General features: G+C 45.1%; 2 protein-coding genes across 8 annotated transcripts in view; one reads left to right on the top strand and one right to left on the bottom strand.

The window, feature by feature from the left end:
* UBN1 (ubinuclein 1) overlaps positions 1-3443 on the bottom strand; it is a 35862-nt gene extending 32419 nt beyond the window's left edge. For both annotated transcript variants that reach the window (XM_057747759.1, XM_057747758.1), the window contains exon 1: positions 2722-3443. The gene's annotated coding sequence lies outside the window, so the exon portion shown is untranslated. The remainder of the gene's footprint in view (positions 1-2721) is intronic.
* The window catches only part of GLYR1 (glyoxylate reductase 1 homolog), a 31025-nt gene continuing 14969 nt past the window's right edge, over positions 3401-19456 (top strand). For 2 of the 6 annotated variants that reach the window (XM_057747761.1, XM_057747760.1), the window contains exons 1-6: positions 3401-3673; positions 4700-4736; positions 5660-5739; positions 14044-14182; positions 14721-14963; positions 18978-19064. In XM_057747761.1, the coding sequence (XP_057603744.1) occupies positions 3636-3673; positions 4700-4736; positions 5660-5739; positions 14044-14182; positions 14721-14963; positions 18978-19064 (624 nt within the window). In that variant the 5' untranslated portion in view covers positions 3401-3635. The other 4 variants (XM_057747763.1, XM_057747766.1, XM_057747762.1 and 1 more) reach the window with 4 other exon arrangements.

The following is a 19456-nucleotide window of genomic DNA, read 5'->3' as shown; positions in this document are numbered from 1 at the left end:
TTTATGCAGTTAAAACTAGGCTCTTTTCCCTTATGGCTTCTTCCATTTTTTTTTATGCCTAGAATGTCCTCCTCCAACCAAGTAATTCTTGTAGAAGAATTCACCAATTCTTGTTTTACAGATGTATTTTTCACATTAAACTCTAATCCAAGTTGAATTTACTGTAAGGTGAGAGGTGAGGCCCTAGCCTGGTTTCTCCCCAGCATCAATCACCAAATAATCCCTCTTTTCCCGGCTGATTTGGCATATATCAAATTTAAGTCTTTAATATCTTAAGGTCTATTTCTGAAATCCATCCTGTGATATCCATTTAGTATCTAGATTTCTGAACCAGTGCAGCACTGTTGCGAAAAATTCTTCGGTATATTTTAACAACTTAAAGATTCATGTTTATTATTCTTCTTATGAAAGTAATACTTGGCCATTCTAGCCTATTAATTTATTTCAAATCAATTTTAAAATCACTTTGATAAGTTCCCCAAAAAACACTCACTGCCTTTTGACTGTAAATGAATCATAAATGTGAATTAATTCAGGGAGATTTACACATATCCTACATATCCATACACAGTATGTGTATTTGTACACATGCAACATTCACTCTTTCTATTATGGCTGTACAATTGTGATCTATAAGACCAGGTAAGGGAGTAAAATATCTAAAAATGAAGAGTTAAAACAATTTTAGTTAGGAAGCAAAGCAACTGGCAGTAAAACCAGCTGATGGTGCAAAAGCCCATCATGCACTAAGATGTCAAAAGAAATTGCCCTAAAAGAAAATTTCAAGGCCCCCACAGCAGTCGTACTCCACTGGATTGTGGAAATAAATCCCAGCTGAAAGGTGAGGGCATAAAGGTCCCCCACTCATAAAAGTAGGCAAAGTCTCACTATAAGAAGAGAATCTGTACATTAACTGATGGGATCCAGAAAGGTCATCTTAGAAGTGGCAACTAGGTCCCTGCCCTGACCAGGCAATAATTTAAAAATGTAACCTTATCCTGGCCCAAATTTTAGATAGTGTAACTTCAATCAAACTTGATAGTAAAAATGCATCTCTTGGTTGTATAAGTGACATTGCAGGCCTGAGAAATTACAGAAATGACTAGAAAATAAAGTAAATCAAACCTATAGCATATTAACACTTAGATTTTGGATTAAGTTTTACAGGCATCATGATAATTGTTGTTGCTTGTTACTAAGTCATTTCAAACATGTAAGAGAATCAGACATATGAATGAATGACTTACAATTTTAATCTGGAAAGCTTAACACAATATAACTAAATTTGAAAGTGTGCTTTTAAAAGACCTGACTTATATTTACACATTTATTAGACTTATAATAGTTAAGTCCTTAGAAAGACTGAACTTTCAGGTTTATAAGTTCACTGCTTTAGAAGTTTGAAGTATTTGAGAGAACAAGCATATAAAACTTTAAATGCAGTGTAAAACATTTAAGGAAATTAACTTGTGAAAAAGAGTTCACTGTTTATGGGAATTTATTAACTGGTGCCTTAATTGAAACTTTATCAAAAATCAAACATTTACTTTGATGTAAACATCCTTAGATTTATAAATGAAACAGGATTTGTCAATAAAGCTTAAAAGGTTTAAGAAAAGCTAAGCATTTAAATACTCAATTTTAATGATCTGACCATTAATTCTAAATAAAAACAGAGCATCTACAAAAGCATCCCTCGTAAAAAACCTCAATTGATGTTATCCAAGAAATACTAGCTTCCTTTTGTATCTCAGATTATTCCTACGAATGGTACTTTTTGTTGTTGTTACTTATCCTCTTAATCATACAGTCAAAGTAATTATTGGTGAAATGTAGAAAAACTGAATTTTGCATGCTGATTTTGTAATTAGTCTCTTCAATGAACTCATTTATTTTAATGGTTTTCCCTTAACTCTGTTTTTCAAAACAGGCTGTCCCATCATTCAGAGAAATGAGAATTTTGTCTTCTTTCTGAAAAATTTTTTGTTTCATGTCTTATTGCATTGGCTAGAACTGCCAGGATAATATTACACAATACATTCTTTGCCTTTCCTGACTCTAACGGGAATGTCTCTAGGTCCAGTGTGATGCTGATTTAAGATTCACGTATTTTATCGAATCATTAAAGTATCCTTCAATTCCTCAAAAATTAATAATTTTTAGACTAGGAAGATGTGTTGAATATTATTAAGCTATTTCCTGGAAACTTAAATATGCTGCAAATAATCAGTTGGTCTTTAAAACAACACAAAATAGTTAACAGTAAATGGCAGTTCCTGAAACTAGATGGCGGTTCTTTAGGCAAACAACTCTAAAGAGAAACCAGGCTGCGGACAAGCCAGTTCGCTAAAACCTCACTTACAACCAGTCTCCGTATAACAAAACGCCTCTGGGAAATGGCATGTGGACCTGCCACCTTTTCAAGCAGGCGGTGACTCAAGAAAAGTCCCGTTCTAAGTCAACACCTGATTAGACTCTTTGGGTTCTGGAACTGGGATTGGGACCTTTAATTTTTGTTTTCTACCTGGGATGTTGACGTTTAAGGCAGACGCTGTGCAGAACGACTGTTCACAGTTCCCCATTCAATGGCTTAGTTTTCACGTACTGAAACTACGCCTAACAGCTGCCTTCCTGCTGTCATAACAGCCTGCTCCCAACTTCCCTAAAAGTGTCAAACTACAAGGCTTCCGGTGAGAGCCTAGTCGCGACAAAGACACGCACCTTTGTCCCCGGCGCGACGCAGGCTATGGCCCCGCGGGCCGCACTCGTCCCCCCGCGGCCGTCCTCATGCCGGTCCGGGAGCCCGGGCTGCAGCGCTGCTAGCGGCCGGCCCCCGAGTCATGCCTCCCGGCGGGCGGCCGAACCACGCCGCGGCCCATGGCTGGGTCCCAGCGCTCCCGGGGCGGGGGGTGAGCTTTGCCGGCCGTGCCGCCGCGCCGGCCCAGGAGGAAGTGGAGAGACGCCGGCTCCACGTCGGCCGGGCAACTCGGAACCTCGGGGCGGGCACACTGCGCCCCGGGAGAACTTGCGGAGTGCACGCAGGCTCGGAGCGGCTCCCCGGACGCCTGCTGTTAGAAAACGCCCCCTGAAGGACCTGTCCGTCCCCCAGAGGCGACCACGAAGAGCTCGCCGGGTGCGGGGCCCCGGGAGCGGGGCCCCGGGCGCGGGCGGAGGCTGGCTTCCAGGCCGCGCCGAAGTCCGTCAGGGCAGCTGCCGGCGCGGCGACGCGGCCAGCCCCGGGGCGCGCGCGGGACTAACGGCCGTAACGGAAGCGCCGAGAGGGAGGGGGCTGGAGGCCAGGGTCCGGGGGCGGGGCGGCCGCAGGGCCGGCTCCCTCGCTGGTTCGGCCGGCCACACCGTCGCCGCCGCCTCAGACCACCGCGCTTCGTTGTCACGACTTGAAGGGAGGGGGAAGGAGCCGGGAGTCTCGGGGATCCGGCGCGCGGAAACCGCGGCGCCCGGGTCACGTGCCGTTCGGCCGACCAATAAGCCTTGGAAGGCGCGGTGACGTCAGAGCAGCGGCGTGGCCGGTTACGGCCGGCCCCCGTCACGTGGCCAGGCTCACTCCAATGGGCGGTGCCGGGACGACCTGATGTTCCCGACGGCCCGTGCGCCGGCGGTGGTTGGGTGGTAAGATGGCGGCTGTGAGTCTGCGGCTCGGCGATTTGGTGTGGTGAGTCCGGGCGGCCGGGGCCAAGCGAGGTGCGCGGGGAGCTGCTTCCCTAGGTGTGGGGTTCGCGTCCCTCCTCGGGGCTGCCTTTCCATGCGCTCTAGGTCGTGGAGAGAGGGAGAGATGAGGTGCCGGCGCTGGGAGCGAAGCCGGGCGGAAGGGGCAGCCTGGCCCCGGGGGACTGAGGCGAGGGTGGCCGCGGCGGGCCCGGCTCTGAGCCCCGAGGCCGCCCGGGGAGAGCTGCGCTCGGGACGCGGACGCCGGCGGCCACCATCAGGGGAGTGCCCGGCGCCGCGCGGCTCCCGGGGACGTCCGGTGCTCGCCTCGGGGTCTGGCTGGGTCTCCCAGGAAAGCAGGAGAGCCGGAGAGCCCGCGGGGCCACCTCGTCCGGGCAAGCCCTTGGAAACCTGCGTTGCGATGGAACCGATCTGTGCGGGCGGCTCGGCCCGGGGTGTCGAAACCAGAGTGTTGGCGCTGCACTGTGAAGAAACGGAAGGGAGACTTATCCTTTACAACCGAAGGCTTGGCAGTAACCAGTGCCGCCTTGGGTGCCTCTCGTGGTCTGCTTCTGTGTCCCAGACAACCTCCCGTACCGAGACTGATTGTCGCCGCCTCCCTCGAGCTGCGTAGCTTGTTTCTCGACCCGGAGAAAGGGCTTCCATTAGCATTTGTCAAAGCCGGGCTGGTGAATTAAACCAGACTTTGTAAGGGGAAGTCTATGTTTATAGAGTGAACTGCCCCCCACCCCCGTCACGTCAAGGGGAGGCTCTCGGTGGGGTTTTTTCTATATTCCTTGTCACCAGGAGAATGCATGCATATAAGTCTACAATTTTGCATTGCTTTTCTGAGGGATTTGGGCCTCTTGGGCCCAGTTGTGGAAGCCACATTGAGAACTCCTGGTTGCCAGCTTTTGTTCTGGCGCTTAAGGGTTGAAGTTGAGATTTAGGAAAATAAAGTGCATGTTGAGTGGGTTGAAGGAGGTGGACTGGCTTTTCCAGAGCAAATGTTGACTCTCTGTGTTTTCTCTAGGGGGAAACTCGGCCGGTATCCTCCTTGGCCGGGAAAGGTGAGTGTGTTGCTACTAAAGGAAGACATCTGAAGTTGGGTTTGAGGAGGGGGAGGATGTAAGATGCATTTCCCTCAGTTTCTAGCCTTGAGTTAAACTGGGTTTATTTAAATAACATTCGAAATTTTTTTTCTTTAGTATCAATTTATTTAGAAAAGGCGGTGTACTATAAGCCAGGTCGTTTAATCCACAGTAAATTATTGTTTCTTAAATCAGAGCTGGTTTGTGATAGTCTTTTAACTCTGAAAATCCATTCTAACTTGAATTTAGCTTTGCACTTAAATCTAACAAAAGGAGTAGAAAATAAATTTTCCAGAAAGAAAAGTCTAAATGTAGGTTAGTGAAAAGTCAAAGTATTTTTGTCCTAACTAAGTTTAAATCTTCTTTCCATTTTACCATATGTGCTGCTCCAGTGCATCTTTGCAGAAGTTGGCATTCCACGTTTTGCGTGAGGCGATCCCTCATAGCTTTCCAAGTGTTCTGTTTTTATATTCTTGTTAAGAGCCCAGGAAATGTCTTTAGACTGTGTCTTTGCAGTATGGCATTTTCAGTGCCTCAGTTGTTCTTCATTGTCACCTGTCTCAACTCTTCCTGCACAAAAGTATTTTTAAGAGTGTCCTCTCCATTTCTTCAGTGATGACAGGGTCACATTGCAGACGGTAATGATATTGGTCTTAGTTTTAACTGCTATAGTAAAAGGGATATTGTGTCTACTGAACACTGTAGATCATAGTAGATGTAGGGAACTCCTAGAATATTTGCACATTTCCACACATCTCAGTAGAAAAGTGCCAGATTTGGACATAAACTAGGCCCCCTGTTTGGTTTTGTTTTTTAAGACATACTTCTTTTGTTTTATTTCATTTTTTTCTCACCTATTTATAGCTGTGGGAAGAAACCTTTTTTTCTCTTTCATCCCCTAGATTGTTAACCCACCCAAGGACTTAAAGAAACCACGTGGGAAGAAATGCTTCTTTGTAAAGTTTTTTGGAACAGAAGATCAGTGAGTAGCGCTCACCAAAAGTTTCACTTTCCCTACGTTTGGGAGTTGCCCTGGGTGGAAGCTTCTTTGTGAATATTTTATAGATCCTAATTCAGTCTTATTGTAGTCTATAAGAATGGCATATCCATTGTGGCTTCATACCTAAATACAAGGTGCTATTCTTATCTTCCAGAAATTGTCCTGGGCAGCTGTTCTGGGGCCAATAACAGTGTCAGTCAGGTGGGCAGTAGGGTGCCCCCTTCCAAATATGGTAATCTCATTGAGATTGGTCTCTTTACCCAACCCCACAGGCAGTTTCTCTTATCAGGGCCGTGTTTGGTTCTCTTTTAATGGCTATTTATCATCATGGCTCAGACATGAGGTATTCAATGAAAGCTAAAATTTCAGTCATCTTAATAAAAGTAATTGTTTAGTCTTGTTCTTGTAAAACTAGATGATTTGATCTAGTGTTGTAATAGTAAAGCTTTTTAACCAAATTTGTTCTAGAGTTGAAATCAGGAATATTAATTTGAGATTCTTTGGTAGGCCGTATAAGAAATCACAGTGAAGCGAAGAATGTGTATTTGAGTTTCCAGGGACTTGTTTAGCTTTCTCATCACTCCATCAGGTTGATTGCCTGGGTCTATCTAGATGGTTTGATTTAAGTAGTTGTATTTCTATTTATGATTCTTACAGGAAAATTTATCTTTGGGTTTGAAAAATGCCTGTGACTTTTCTGATATATCTAATACCAAGCATTGAAATAGATGTTTCTAGAAAGCGATATATATTTCATAGGAAAATCTCTCACAAACAGTATTCTTCACCAGCAAGTTTATGCATCAGAGCACTTGTCCTGGTTTAGAGTTTGCATGGCATGTCTTCCTTCATACACACATACTGACATACCCAGCCCTGATTCTTGTCACAAACCAATTCAGCAGCCTTTTGGTGGCAGTATTTCAAGGGGGGTCACTGGCCCAGAGCCGTGAGAGTCAGAGACAATCTGGAAGACGGAATATTCTGATAATGCCGTGAATTTCACAAGAAAGATTATCTAGATACATAAAACAAGAACTGCTTGTGCAGCCACACTCCACACTGCTGGACACCAAAGGGTACTTTCAGGAAAGCAAATGCTGTGGTCCCCATCTTCCAGGAACTCAGGTGACAAGACATAAACATTTCAGATGGGATTAAGTGCAGAATGAGGGATGTGTAGAGTTAGTATTAAAGGGTTCTAGAATAAGGAGAGATCAGCAGAGAACAGCTAGGTCAAGGAAAGCTGCTGGGTGAAATGGGATTTGGATCAAACTCTGGAGGATGACTAGAGTTTAGACAGGCAGGAATACTAAGGACATTCCAGGCAGTGGGGATACTACTGTAAACCACTGGGAGTTAAGTTGGATGTGTGGACAGAGAGAGCCTTCCTGCATGAGGTAAAGAACTTGTGCTTGCGGAGAACAGGGGCAACGTGGGTGGCCCAACTTGGTTAGTTAAATGACAAAGTACACAAGTCTGAAACACAAAAATGGGAAATCATAGAAAGTGGGGAGTTAATCAGCTTATAGGAGACCTGAAAGTTGTTGTGGTTTTATGATCATTTTTTAAATTATTTATTTATTTATTTATTTATTTTTGGCTGCATCAGGTCTTAGTTGTGGCATGCAGGATCTCTAGTTGTGGCGTGCGGCATGTGGGATCTTAGTTCCCCAACCAGGGATGGAACCGGTGTCCCCTGCATTGGAAGGTGGATTCTCAACCACTGGACCACCAGGGAAGTCCCTATGATATTGTTTAAAATGCTGGAAGGCTAGAAGAATAAACTGTGGTCCCTGTAGATAAGAAATACTACAAATAGGACACAGAAAATTGGAGCTGAGCAAATCTCAGCACTCAGCTAGGAAAGGATATGCTTACTGGACACAGTAAGGTGGTGGTGGTGATGATGTGATTTCTAACTAAAGATCTTTGAAGGGATTCATAAGCAAGTGGATACATGGCAGTGGCTAGATACAATATCTTTAGCCTTCTGAACTTCCTTGATAGTGTTCCACAAAAAAGCCATTTAAAGATTAAGTTACCATGGGACTAACATGTTAACTTTTTGTAGCTAAGCAGTTGCCTTAGTGAAAAGAAACAAAGGGTAAGGATCTACAGCATGTCTCTAAAGGGAGAAGGGTTCTTAGTGATCAGTGCTAAGGCAGATTTTATTTAGAATCTTTGTATTATCTCAAGGCAAAATCTCCAGATTGTTTGGTAGCAGGGAATTACTTTGGGAAAAGAGCTCTGGATTGTTGCCGGCCTAATGTATATTAGATACCAGTTTTGCCTGCTCTGTGATTCGGATGTTTCACTTTTCTAAGCCTCGTGTCCTTGTCTACATGTGGGGATAAGATCCCCTACCTTGTAGTCATGAAGAAGTAGCATCACTTACTTATAGTATTGGTTGGCATAGAGCAGGTGTTCAACAAATGTCAGGTCAGGGTATAGATCTGTTACAAAAGAAAAAATGCTGATAAGAAGCATGTGGCTTTAAGTAAGGAAAAAGAGAGAAAGACAGACTATGCCCATGGTAGAGCAGGGTGGGGAGGATCTGTGTTTGAAAAGAAAGGCATCTGAGAGTTGGAGATTCCGAAGGATGTCAGCCAGGTCTGCTCTTTTGACCATAAAGCTTTGAACAAAAAACAATACATTGTTCCACCTTTTTTGTTTGGTTGGTTTAGTTTTGTTTTTGTTACTCTTTTTTCTTATTTTTACATAGTTCCACCTTTATGTAAAAACTATATCACACCTCCCCAGGAGTACTGTGTGCTGTCTAGCCTATCCTCCAAATGGGATCTGATGGAATTAGCATCAGGAAAGGGGACTAAGTCAGGTGAAAGAAAGGACTCTTTAATGTGAAAAAGCAAAGACTGAGAAAAGAACATGATCAGAATTGGTGAAATAATGAGTGGCCTTAAGGAGATAAACACTGACTTGTTCATAAATCCTCAGGTGTTTCAACAAGGGGCACTGTGAGTAGAATAAATGCGCTTAGGATGTATATAAGGAGGACTATGTGAGACAGCTAAGACAGGAAATGCAAGTGGACTTTTTAGGGATGAGAACTACTTTGTGACAGGCAAAGCCGTAAGAGGCTATAGCAGAGACTGGACTGTGCCTCACCTTTAATGCTTGTTGCTGGGGAGAGGGTCGTATGCTCCTGGCACATCCTAGAGGCTCTATTGGTCACTGGGCCCTGACCTCGGTGGACATGTTCTGACCCAGTGAGGATGTTCTTGTATTCCTGAGGAACATAGGATTCAATCAGGGATGTTCAGTTTCAAAACTGACATGCTACTCAATGAAAAATATATAGAGATGTGATTTTTATGTTAATCATTGACCTTCATTAAAGAGTAAAAAGGGCAGCTCCTTCAGATAAATGGTGATTTCAATCTTTTAGAAACCTGATTTCTCTGTCTCTCTTCCTCTTCCAAAACATCTAGCAAATTATGTTAACTTTCCACTGGAAGAGGGAACCAGGAAGAGAGGACCAGGGGGTGATGTCACCAGGATGGCAACGTAGTTCATTCCTGACTTCACTCCCCCTCATGAAAAGGAAGAGAGGACTAGACCTTCCCAACTAGCCTCCCCTGTGAGGGGAAGGACTTAGCAAGATGCTGGATCCAGCTGAGCCTAGGTGGCTACATGGGAATTGCCCACAATCCTTTTCTATTTCATGAAAATTCAGAGGGGAAAATAACTTCAGTGTAGTTTTGCTAACTCCACCACATGACCACAGCCAAAGATTAGGTCTCAGGCGCATGATGGCCCACCTTGAACAGGTGATTGCTCATCAGAGTAGAAACTGAGCTCAGGGTTTAAAAGTTTCATCAGTGGACGTGAATGGCAGAATGGAAGGAGTTCATTTAGTTTGCAGGTACTCAAAAAACCACCAGAAACAAATCAGTTTAAAGAATACCATAGGCAAACAATGGGCAAATCCCAGACAACTACCTCAGAGTTTCTATGGTAGTCTTCGCATCTGATCCTCACAATAGCTCTTTCAGGAAACAAGGTAGTTGTTCTGGTTCTTATTTTTCAACAGATGTAGAAACTGAGAGGCAGGAAACTTAAGGATTTAAATGATAAGATGTCGAAGGTCCCAGCCTGAGGTAACTTTTACATCAAGCCAGGTATAAGGTGGAACAAGCTGGCTGTGAGGTGTCTGGGTGAGTGCTGAAGTAACTTCTAGAAAAGTCTGTGGCTCAAATTAGAAGCACAGTGGGTTGGAACCATCTGAGCATCCCCTTTTTTTTCACCTGGCACCCAATTGACGCACTTTCCCTGCCTCCAGCACCATGTAATGATTGGAGAATTGAGCCAAACGGATAGTGGGAGCCACTGCTCCAGTGTTTGGACTGAGCCAGCAGTGTCCCTCTGCCAGAGCTGGACAGTAGCAATCCTAGAGAGCGCTGAGCAGATTCTACCCCCGCCAGTGCCAGCAGCAGTTCCTGTCCTACAGGTGACTCTTCGTGGCTAAGGCAGTGGACCCCAGCAGCAGGTGTCATGCATGAGAAGTGGCTGGCCATGTTGGCGTTGGCAGTGCAGCTTGAGAGCCTTATCCAGCATTTGGGTATGTTTTCAAGGTTTGGGAACAGAAATCTTCTAAATCTATCTTGTCTGCAAGTCTTTGTTGATGTCTGTATGATAATCAGTTGCTTAAAATTAACTGAAATTGTTAGTTATTTGTTTTATGGCATTTTTGGTTGTTTTGTTTCTTGATTTGCATTTTTTCGAATGTCTTGATTTCTGAATAGCTTAGACTTGGACCTGTAACACCTTAGTAATCCTCAGCCTCTTTCTTTGGTTTAGAGGGGAGGGGCAAGCATAGAAATTATTTACCAAGTACTACAGTACTCACCAAATCCAGATGGAGAAGGAACACATCTCTGACCCCTTCCTTGTTCTCACCTGTGGGCTATGCTTGTGTGTGTGCACACGCGCTCTCTCCTGCCCAGGGCATTGTTTCTGTGAAGTCTGACACCCATAGGTGAGGGTGTTTGAGATTGTTCATAGACTGCCTTCTTTACTATGATACCTACATAGTTTAGATTTAATTTAAGGGGAAGGCAGGTCAGAATTATGGAAGTGTTTGAAATGTGAGGTTTTTAAATTCATTTTGAGTGTATAATCGGAGGGTGGCTTAATAGAAGTTTTATATTCTCAAATGAAAGGCATTCTCATTTCATCAGAAGTGTATCAGAATACCAGGGTAAGTTTGCTGCACTTGACCGTGTTACAGGTGCACTTACACCAGCAGCAAGGCAGTAGCTACCCACCTGAGCAGACCTACACAAGGAAGTCATGGGGGAGAGCTCTATGGGCAGTCAGAGTAGCCTGTGTGCTACAGCAGAGGCCTTTATTGTTGATATGTTTTTTAAAAAATAATAGATATTTATGGTTTCCTCCCAAATCAAGCTGTAAACCGTCGAAACAGTTGCATTCATCCTCATCCCTCAGCCACCCCGTTTCTGGCCCGTAGGCATCCAATTATACTAGTTTCTTATGGCGAGTCCCTCCAGAGATACCGCATGCATCATCAGGAAGTGACATGTTCCTTTTTCCTCGTCTTTACACACTGCTCTGTACCTTGATGTTTTCCACTTAGCCAGGTATCTTAAGGGACCTTCCATTTCATTCTTTGTGATGGCCTCACTGATTGCCAGTTAGCTTGTTTTCGGGCATTTACTTCTACAGTGTGTAATTAACTTTCTTGTATAGAGAAGCAAAGCTGGTTCGTTAGCCACAACTTGACTAAGCCTAATTTTTTTTGACTTCCCAGCCCACAGCAGATTGGTTGGAAAGAAGTACAGCTCCATCTAGGCATTGGGAGCATGTTAAGAGGGAAATTAAAAGTTACAGCTTATATCAAGCAAAGAAACAGAACAGTCACTTTAAAAACATACAAACAACAGCAACAACCACAAAAAGCCTCCACAGCCATACGTTGTTTAACCCAGAGGCTGGCAATCCAGCCTCCGAAGGTGCCTGGAAGGCGTCATTTATTAGGTGATTATTGAGTAACAGTTGCATGCCAGGTGCTGCCTTATGGGCCTCAGTGAATGGAGAGTGGAGCCTTACTGAAGCTCCAGCTGAGAAGTATGCCCTTTTTAATGAGACAGTTTTGCAATATAGCCTTTGGAGAAAAAAATTGAGATGGCCAAAGTGAATTTCAATTTGTCTTGCTTTCAAGAGGTAATCTTCCTAGGGCTTTGCTGGGCTGGCTTTTTATTTACTGTTTTTCTGATGTGACAGAATGTTTCTCCAGCAAGAGGTTGATTTCTTAAGCAGATTAACATTTCATGCATTTAACCTCTTGAAGTCATATTTATACTGTCAGTTCTTTTAGCAAACTATTTTCATTTTTTAAAGATGGTTATAAGAGAGGAAAATTTCATTTTCGTATCTCAAATGCCAGTCTTTATTTAGGATGAGTGAATTTTGACTATACTGTTCTCCTGGTAGAAATCAGTAATCCACTTAAAATTCTTCCGGGAAAAGTTAGGCATGGATTTTTTTGGTGCTTCCTCCACAGATGTCCTCACCTTTCCACTTACTTTGAATCAGGGGTTCATGGAAGGGGCTGAGCAAGAGGAAGTTAGGGATTGGGATTCTTAGAGTCTCTTGTCCCATCTCAAGGGGCTCGATAAAAACCACCCTGTCCATCTTATGCTAGGAACTTGTGCAGGTCTCAGCTTCTGACCTGAAGCTCAGAGAGGGAGGAGGCCTCTCCTGAGGACTGTGGGTCTTTAAGCTTCATCACTGATACTTGTGTCACCTCAGAGCTGCCAATTAATTTGAAAGTTTGACTTGCTTTTCAGGGCATGTCTGGCTTTTCATCTGATTGCTGTGATGGTTTGTCCTTAGAAACACTATAAAGACACTTAAATATAATGGGGTCAGAATTTAATTCCATTTTTCCTCCTTATAGATTGGACCCATTGGGTCTATTGTATCCAATTTCAAACTTCAAGATGAGTTGGTCACCAGAAAGGTACCTGCTTACCTCATCTCATTGGAGCTCTGTGCAGTGAGACCAGGGTCGGAGTGCCTGTTCACTGTTTCTCTCTAGTCTTTTTACACATAGATAACGTGCCTAGTCCTAGTTTGCAGACTGATGGATGGTTCCAGAGTTTGTGTTTATACAGACCCAGCGTCACAACCATTAGCACAACCACTCAAAGCACAGGTGGCTGTTGCTGGGTTGGCAGCACAATTTTTATGTACAGAAGTTAGCACTTTTACTGTTATTAGTGAATATTCTCTAGCTTTCTCTAAAAGAAGGAACCCCAAGTTAATGTGACAGCCCAGTTTCTATATCCTTGACCTGACCACCTTTTCTGAAGGTTATGCTATGAAACCTCTGAGTATTACAGGGTAAAAATATGTAAATTAACTCTTATCTTACCAAGCGTATAAAATTCTCTCCGTTATACTGGTATTCTGGAAACAATGTCATTTAGGGGAACCACAAAAGCCAGCTGGGGCAGATTTGTGCAGGTTAGTATGGTAGGCCAGTTATTCCAGAGTGGATGGCTTTTTTCATTTTCATGTATTATGCATTGGTGGTAGGAATTAAAAATCGGAAGAGTGTTCCTCTAGCTTTTATTGCAAGCAGAATCTTGTTTTTAAAAGCCTCCTTTTGTGACTGCTGCCCTTGTTCAAACCATGTGTCACATGTTTTTTGTGGTTTAGTAGCCCTGGGTACAATCATTAATGAACAAATGTAGGCCCCAAGGGCACAAACATTTGTAGGAGCAGCAGATTTTTGAGTATGTTGCCTTTCTTTAGCCCTTGTAGCATCCCAGATTCTCAGTGGATTGACAGGTCATCAGTCTGGCTCAGGGTGTTGATGGGCAGTGATGCTGCTGTGGTTGATAATGCTTCCAAGAGCCCTGATTCCCTGGGATCCGCGTGGGGCCATTTTTACTGTGTCGTGAGAATGGGAGCGCATCTACAGGTTTCCTCTTTCCTGAGCTACTGGCAGAGTGTGTTTCAGCATGGAGGCTGGTAAACGAGAGCGGAAATAACCTGCAACACAGTGATTTTATTTGGAGGATGCTGATTTTGATGGTAATTGTTTGACTTGTTTGAAGAAAACATACTTCTGGGCTCAGGAGTTTGGGGTGCTCAGTAGCATGTTTTGAAAAAATGGCAGGCCTGTTTCAAAGTCCAGTTAAACCAAACAGATACTTGCATTCTGCTGGGGTGAGGTCTTTGATAGTTTTGGACATAGGCAGTGCGGATCATATCCTTTCTCTGTATGTTTTTTGCCAGTGCCTGGATCAAAGTGGAACAGCTCAAGCCGTATCATGCACATAAGGAGGAAATGATAAAGATTAACAAGGGAAAACGATTCCAGCAAGCTGTGGATGCCGTAGAAGAGTTCCTCAGAAGAGCCAAAGGGAAAGACCAGGTGAGAGGCTCCACGATTCTCACTTTATGCCAACTCCAGACTGGTTATTTTTGCATAGTAACTAACAGATTAAATATTGCCCGAACCCGAAACTCTATTCTTGTGAAATGCCAGTGGAGAGAGAGCTACTTCAATTCTAAGGTATCAGCATTTTGCTGATCAACTTGAAACTCCATGCATGTGGCTGACCTTTCTGAAATAGATTGTTGCTTTTAGGAAAGTCGGTTGGACCCAGGAGAAGTATCTCAGCATTTGAGTTCACAGGCCTTCACCCTTTTATAGCATGGAGTTTAGGAGCATGGCCTCTAGGATATATCCACTGCCTGGGTGTAAGTCCAGTTTTCGGACTGTGGGCATGATGAATTTTTTTAATCCACTTCCCCAAGTGTAACTGGAGATGACGGCAGAGCCTACTTCATAGGGTTGTTGTGTGGATAATGCACGTAAAGCACTTATCACAGGGCGTGGCTCATGTAAACAGTGGTAGTGATGGTGGCGGCTGTTGTGGTGGTTATCATTATTATTATTAAACTTTCAGACATCATCCCACAATTCTGCTGATGACAAGAATCGGCGTAATTCCAGTGAGGAGAGAAGTAGGCCAAACTCAGGTGATGAAAAGCGCAAGCTTAGCCTGTCTGAAGGGAAGGTGAAGAAGAACATGGGAGAAGGAAAGAAGAGGGTGTCTTCAGGCTCCTCAGAGAGAGGCTCCAAGTCCCCTCTGAAAAGAGCCCAAGAGCAAAGTCCCCGGAAGCGGGGTCGGCCCCCAAAGGATGAGAAGGTTTGTTTTATCTCTGTAGCTTCTGATTAGTGACTTTCTTTTGTATGCAGCAAAGCTGAGCTCTACGGTATGCTTCAGCCCCCTGAGTGGACATAGAGGCCTGTGCTGTGTGCTTCCCTAAAGAATTCTGCAGAGCAGGGGAGGGGCACAGCCTGGATGCACGGGTGTGAAATAGGAACACAAGACTCCAGCATTTGACCAGATGGTCGGGAGGAGAAGGGTCCACCTGAGACAGTGTGTGCAAGGGCTGGTACTGGAAAGGGCTGAGCAGGAGAGAAGGGAAGGCTTTCCATAAATGAAGGGCACAGCCCATGTGGGCTGAATGTTGGTGTGCAGAGTCTCAGTACTGGTAGAGGACTGGAAGGAGAGCAGACAGGTAAAGGTAGGTTGTCACCTGATTGTGGAGAGTCTGGGGGTCTACTTAAGCAGTGTTACACCATCATGGAGTCAGTAGGGGGCCGTGAGGTGTTTGAGCTGAATGTGGAGGTGGCAGTGTGCCAAGCTATGTGTTAGGGATCAAGCTGTGTTTTAGGGATCACGGTGGACAGAGAAGAAAGGCCCGAAGCCCATGAGAAGGGTAACCTCAGGTGTGCATTCATAAGGAGCTATCCTTGGCGGGGGGTGGATAGCAAATATTGAAAGGAGCTATGTGAGAGGCACTGCAAAGGAAGAGTTCATAAGATTTGGTAACTGGTTACACATGGGGATGATGAGAAAGGGGGAAAGGAGATGACTTCAGGTCTGTGCCTGGGGAAATGATGGTGCCTTTTTTTTTTTTTTTTTTTAATAAATTTTTTAATTTTATTTTTGGCTGCATTGGGTCTTCATTTGCTGCACGCGGGCTTTCTCTAGTTGCAGAGAGCGGGGGCTACTCTTTGTTGAGGTGCACAGGCTTCTCATTGCGGTGGCTTCTCTTCTAGAGCATGGGCTCTAGGCACATGGGCTTCAGTAGTTTTGGCACTCAGGCTCAGTAGTTGTGGCTCACGGGCTCTAGAGCACAGACTCAGTAGTTGTGCATGGGCTTAGTTGCTCCGCAGCATGTCAGATCTTTCCAGGCCGGGGCTCGAACCCGCATCCCCTGCATTGGCAAGTGGATTCTTAACCACTGCGCCACCAGGGAAGTCCCGTGATGCCTTTCTTCTGAGCAGTGGAGTAAGGACAGGAGCTAGCTTACAGGGCAAGAGGACCAGTTCTGTTCTGAGTGTGGTCCACTTGGAGTGATGTCTAGACCACCAGGGAGGCTTCCAGTAACATCAGGATGGAAATGTAGATGTGGGGGAGGGAATATCTAGAGAGGACTTTGGATCCATGAGACCCAATTGTCTTATGGGAAGGCAAGGAGAGAGAAGAGTGAAGGGCAGAAGTTGGCTTTGCAGAGAGAGTGCCCATAGCTCAGGGTTGGAAGAAGTGGGCAGAGACGGAAAGTGAAGTAAAGCAGAAATAGCATACCTCTCACCTTCTTCCCAAAAAGATTTGCATGGGTCTTAAAAGCAAAGGGAGGAAAACTTGAGACGAAGAGGGTAGTCTGTCAAAACACAGGGAAAGATTGTTAGAGCCAGGATCAAGGGGTTAGAAGCCAGATGGCTGGCACAGACAGATGGGTGATGAGGCTCTGATGAAACGCTGGACGTCAGATCGAGACTTGCAAATTCAGACACCAGTGAGACCAGGCGGGGAAGGGGAGGCAGTGTTCAACAGGAGTTTGGGCTGAGAGTGTTAGGGGTGGCAGCGGCTGCCGTCTAGGAAGGCCATGCCCAACCCTTGGGGTTCCAGCCACGTTTTGCCAAATTGTCTGGTTTTTCTCAAGGAGCTGGAAATACAGATTTTTTTTTTTGTAAGTGAAATGTTCCGATTTTAAATGTTAGAAGCTAATTCAAATTTTTAAAACACTTTTAGGTGCAAAGGAACATCTCTCTGGACTAGATTCAGCCTGTCAGCTGCCACTGTGCAACCTCTGCTTTAGAGAAGGTCCTTCTTGCTATTAAATGACCTAAAACAGTAGATGAGAGCAGCCGTAGCTGTGAGGACAGTTTTGGGTGACCATGAGTGCAGGGAACCTCCAGCCAAAGGTGAAGAAAGTTTAGAAACTGCCAGGTGCAGTACATGAAGAACTTTTCAGGGGGCTATGATCTGATTTGATCCAATTGAACTGATTTCTGGGGGACCCACAGAAAACGGTGCTGTCAGGTTTTTATACTGTTCTCCAAATTCATACTATCTGGGATCTTAAGCTATGGATCTCACCAACTCCTGTGCTCACCCTGGAGAGAAACAACTTCTTTTTGGATAAAGGAAAGTATAAAGGAGAGGTTAGAAGGAGGGCCTGGAGTTTAAATCATGACTGCATGACTTAGCTACAGCTGTGCAACCTTGGTCAACTACCTTTGCCTCGGTTACCTTGTCTGGTCATTGAAAATAATAATGCCTCTTGGGTTTGTTTTAAGAATTAAATGAGTAACACAAGCCAAGCACTTAGGACAGTGCCTGCGACACCACATATTTGATGAACATCTTACGTTTATTATTTTTTAGCAGTAGCCTGTTTGTGCAGTGCAAGTGTGGTTGTTTTAGTGCAACCCCAGGGGCTGCTGCCAGGCTTACTTGTAGGGACTCCTCACAAAAGAGTGTGTGTTGCTATAGTAATTGTCATTTGGCTGGTGAGCTCCTCTCTGAAACAGTGCAGTAGCCCAGCTGATAACTGGGCAGAGCCCCAGATGATTGCTGTTCTGGGCCATAATCCTCTGTCCCGTGAGGATTAATGGGAAAGGCTGAGCTTGATGACGGGTGTCGATGACGTGTGGGAAGGCGAAGGCTGGGTTTGTGTCTAGACTCTGTGTGGGAGGCGTGTGAGGGGTGCACGCTCTAGGGTTCTTATTTCTGAGTCCTGAGCTGAGAGCTGCAGCTCTGAGCATGAACCACCAGGACAGGACTGTCTGTGGCTCTCTTAAAATCCAAACTCGAGCAGAGAGCAAGGAGTCGGGAGTCGAGGCCTTTATTCAGTGCTGGACGGAGATCTATGTCGTGTTCTCACCTTACTCTGTTCTGTTGCTGTGGCCTTAGACAAGTCACTAGGCTGATGACCATTTACATTTAAATTAATTTACATTCAACCCAAATTAAAATCCAATTTCTCAGTCACACTAGCCACACAGCAGGTGCTCCACAGTGACATATGACTGGTGGCTACTGCACTAGACAGTGGATAAAGAACATGTCAGTCATGACAGAAACTTCTCTGGGGCAGTACTGCACTGGGCCTCTTTTTTTTTTTGAGCATCTGCACTGCAGGCCAGATGTCTAGGGATAAAGCTCTACAGCTGGTTTGCTCTTGCTCCTCTGCCACAGATCTGACCTCATGTCCCTCTCCCCTTTTGCTGTCTTCCAGCCTCGGTGGCCCTCCTGACATTTCCCCTCGGCTGTCTAGTGGCAATCTCAGCATGCCCCACTGAGCTCTCGACTCCCCTGCCCAAACAGTTCTTCCTTCTGTCTGGGGAGAGAGCAGGCTTCTGGCTCCTGACCATCCCGGATTCTAATTCTGGTTTTGTCACTTAGCAGCTGTAAAATGCTGGGCAGATCTCCTCACTGCACCATGTGGCTTTCTTAGTTTTTTCGATATATGGTGCATTTCTGAAACCAGTACTGTTTTCTTAATGTTCATTGTTCAACATTAAAGGAATTTTCTCTGTGACCCGCTTACCACACTACAGATCACATCACCGTTAGGCTTTCCAGTTACCTCCATCCTTGTGAAATTTTGGCACAGGAACACATTTGTTATTTCTAGAACAGAGAAGAGAAATGCTCCCTCTGTGTTGACAAGGACTTGCCCTGTCTCTCCTGATGGACAGTCATCAGAGCCGTGCCTGGGGAGACCATGGAGCTGGCTAGGGCTAGTTCGGGGTGGAGTGTGACTAAAGGGAGCAGAACAGTGAAGAGGTGCTCCCCGTGTTAGGCAGGAAGACAACTGCTCCTGAGGTGCCACAGTGTTTTAACGATCTGCCTTTCCCTCTGTAGGATCTCACCATCCCCGAGTCTAGTACCGTGAAGGGGATGATGGCCGGACCCATGGCCGCGTTTAAATGGCAGCCGACCGTGAGCGAGGTAATGACCTCTCCATGGGCCAGGACAAGCCCAGCCTCAGAGCTGGTTTCCTGGCCTGTGTGGTGTGCTTTTCCTTTTCCCCCTTTGCTTGTGTATGAGACTTTTTTTAATTGCCAAACAGTACAGAAGTGAATGAATTAAACAGCACTGGTCTCCACCCTGGGGCATGCTCACTGTTGTTTGATGTAACTCACTCCAGACCCTTTGGAGCACCCAGTTAATCATCATTTATGTAATCACATACCCATGTTACAGTTTTTACTTTGGGGAGTAGTGTTGGTTTTCACAAAAGTGGAATCATTCTGCAGATATTTTCTCCTTGGTACAAACACCCTTTCACTGTATATATAGGTTCAGTGTCTGGTGGCTGCATACTACCTTATCCTTGGGGT

This window comes from Hippopotamus amphibius, chromosome 9 (assembly GCF_030028045.1).
Source record: "Hippopotamus amphibius kiboko isolate mHipAmp2 chromosome 9, mHipAmp2.hap2, whole genome shotgun sequence".
Taxonomy (NCBI): domain Eukaryota; kingdom Metazoa; phylum Chordata; class Mammalia; order Artiodactyla; family Hippopotamidae; genus Hippopotamus; species Hippopotamus amphibius.
The sequence above is the reverse complement of the archived record's forward strand: the minus strand, read 5'-3'. Positions and strand labels throughout refer to the sequence as shown.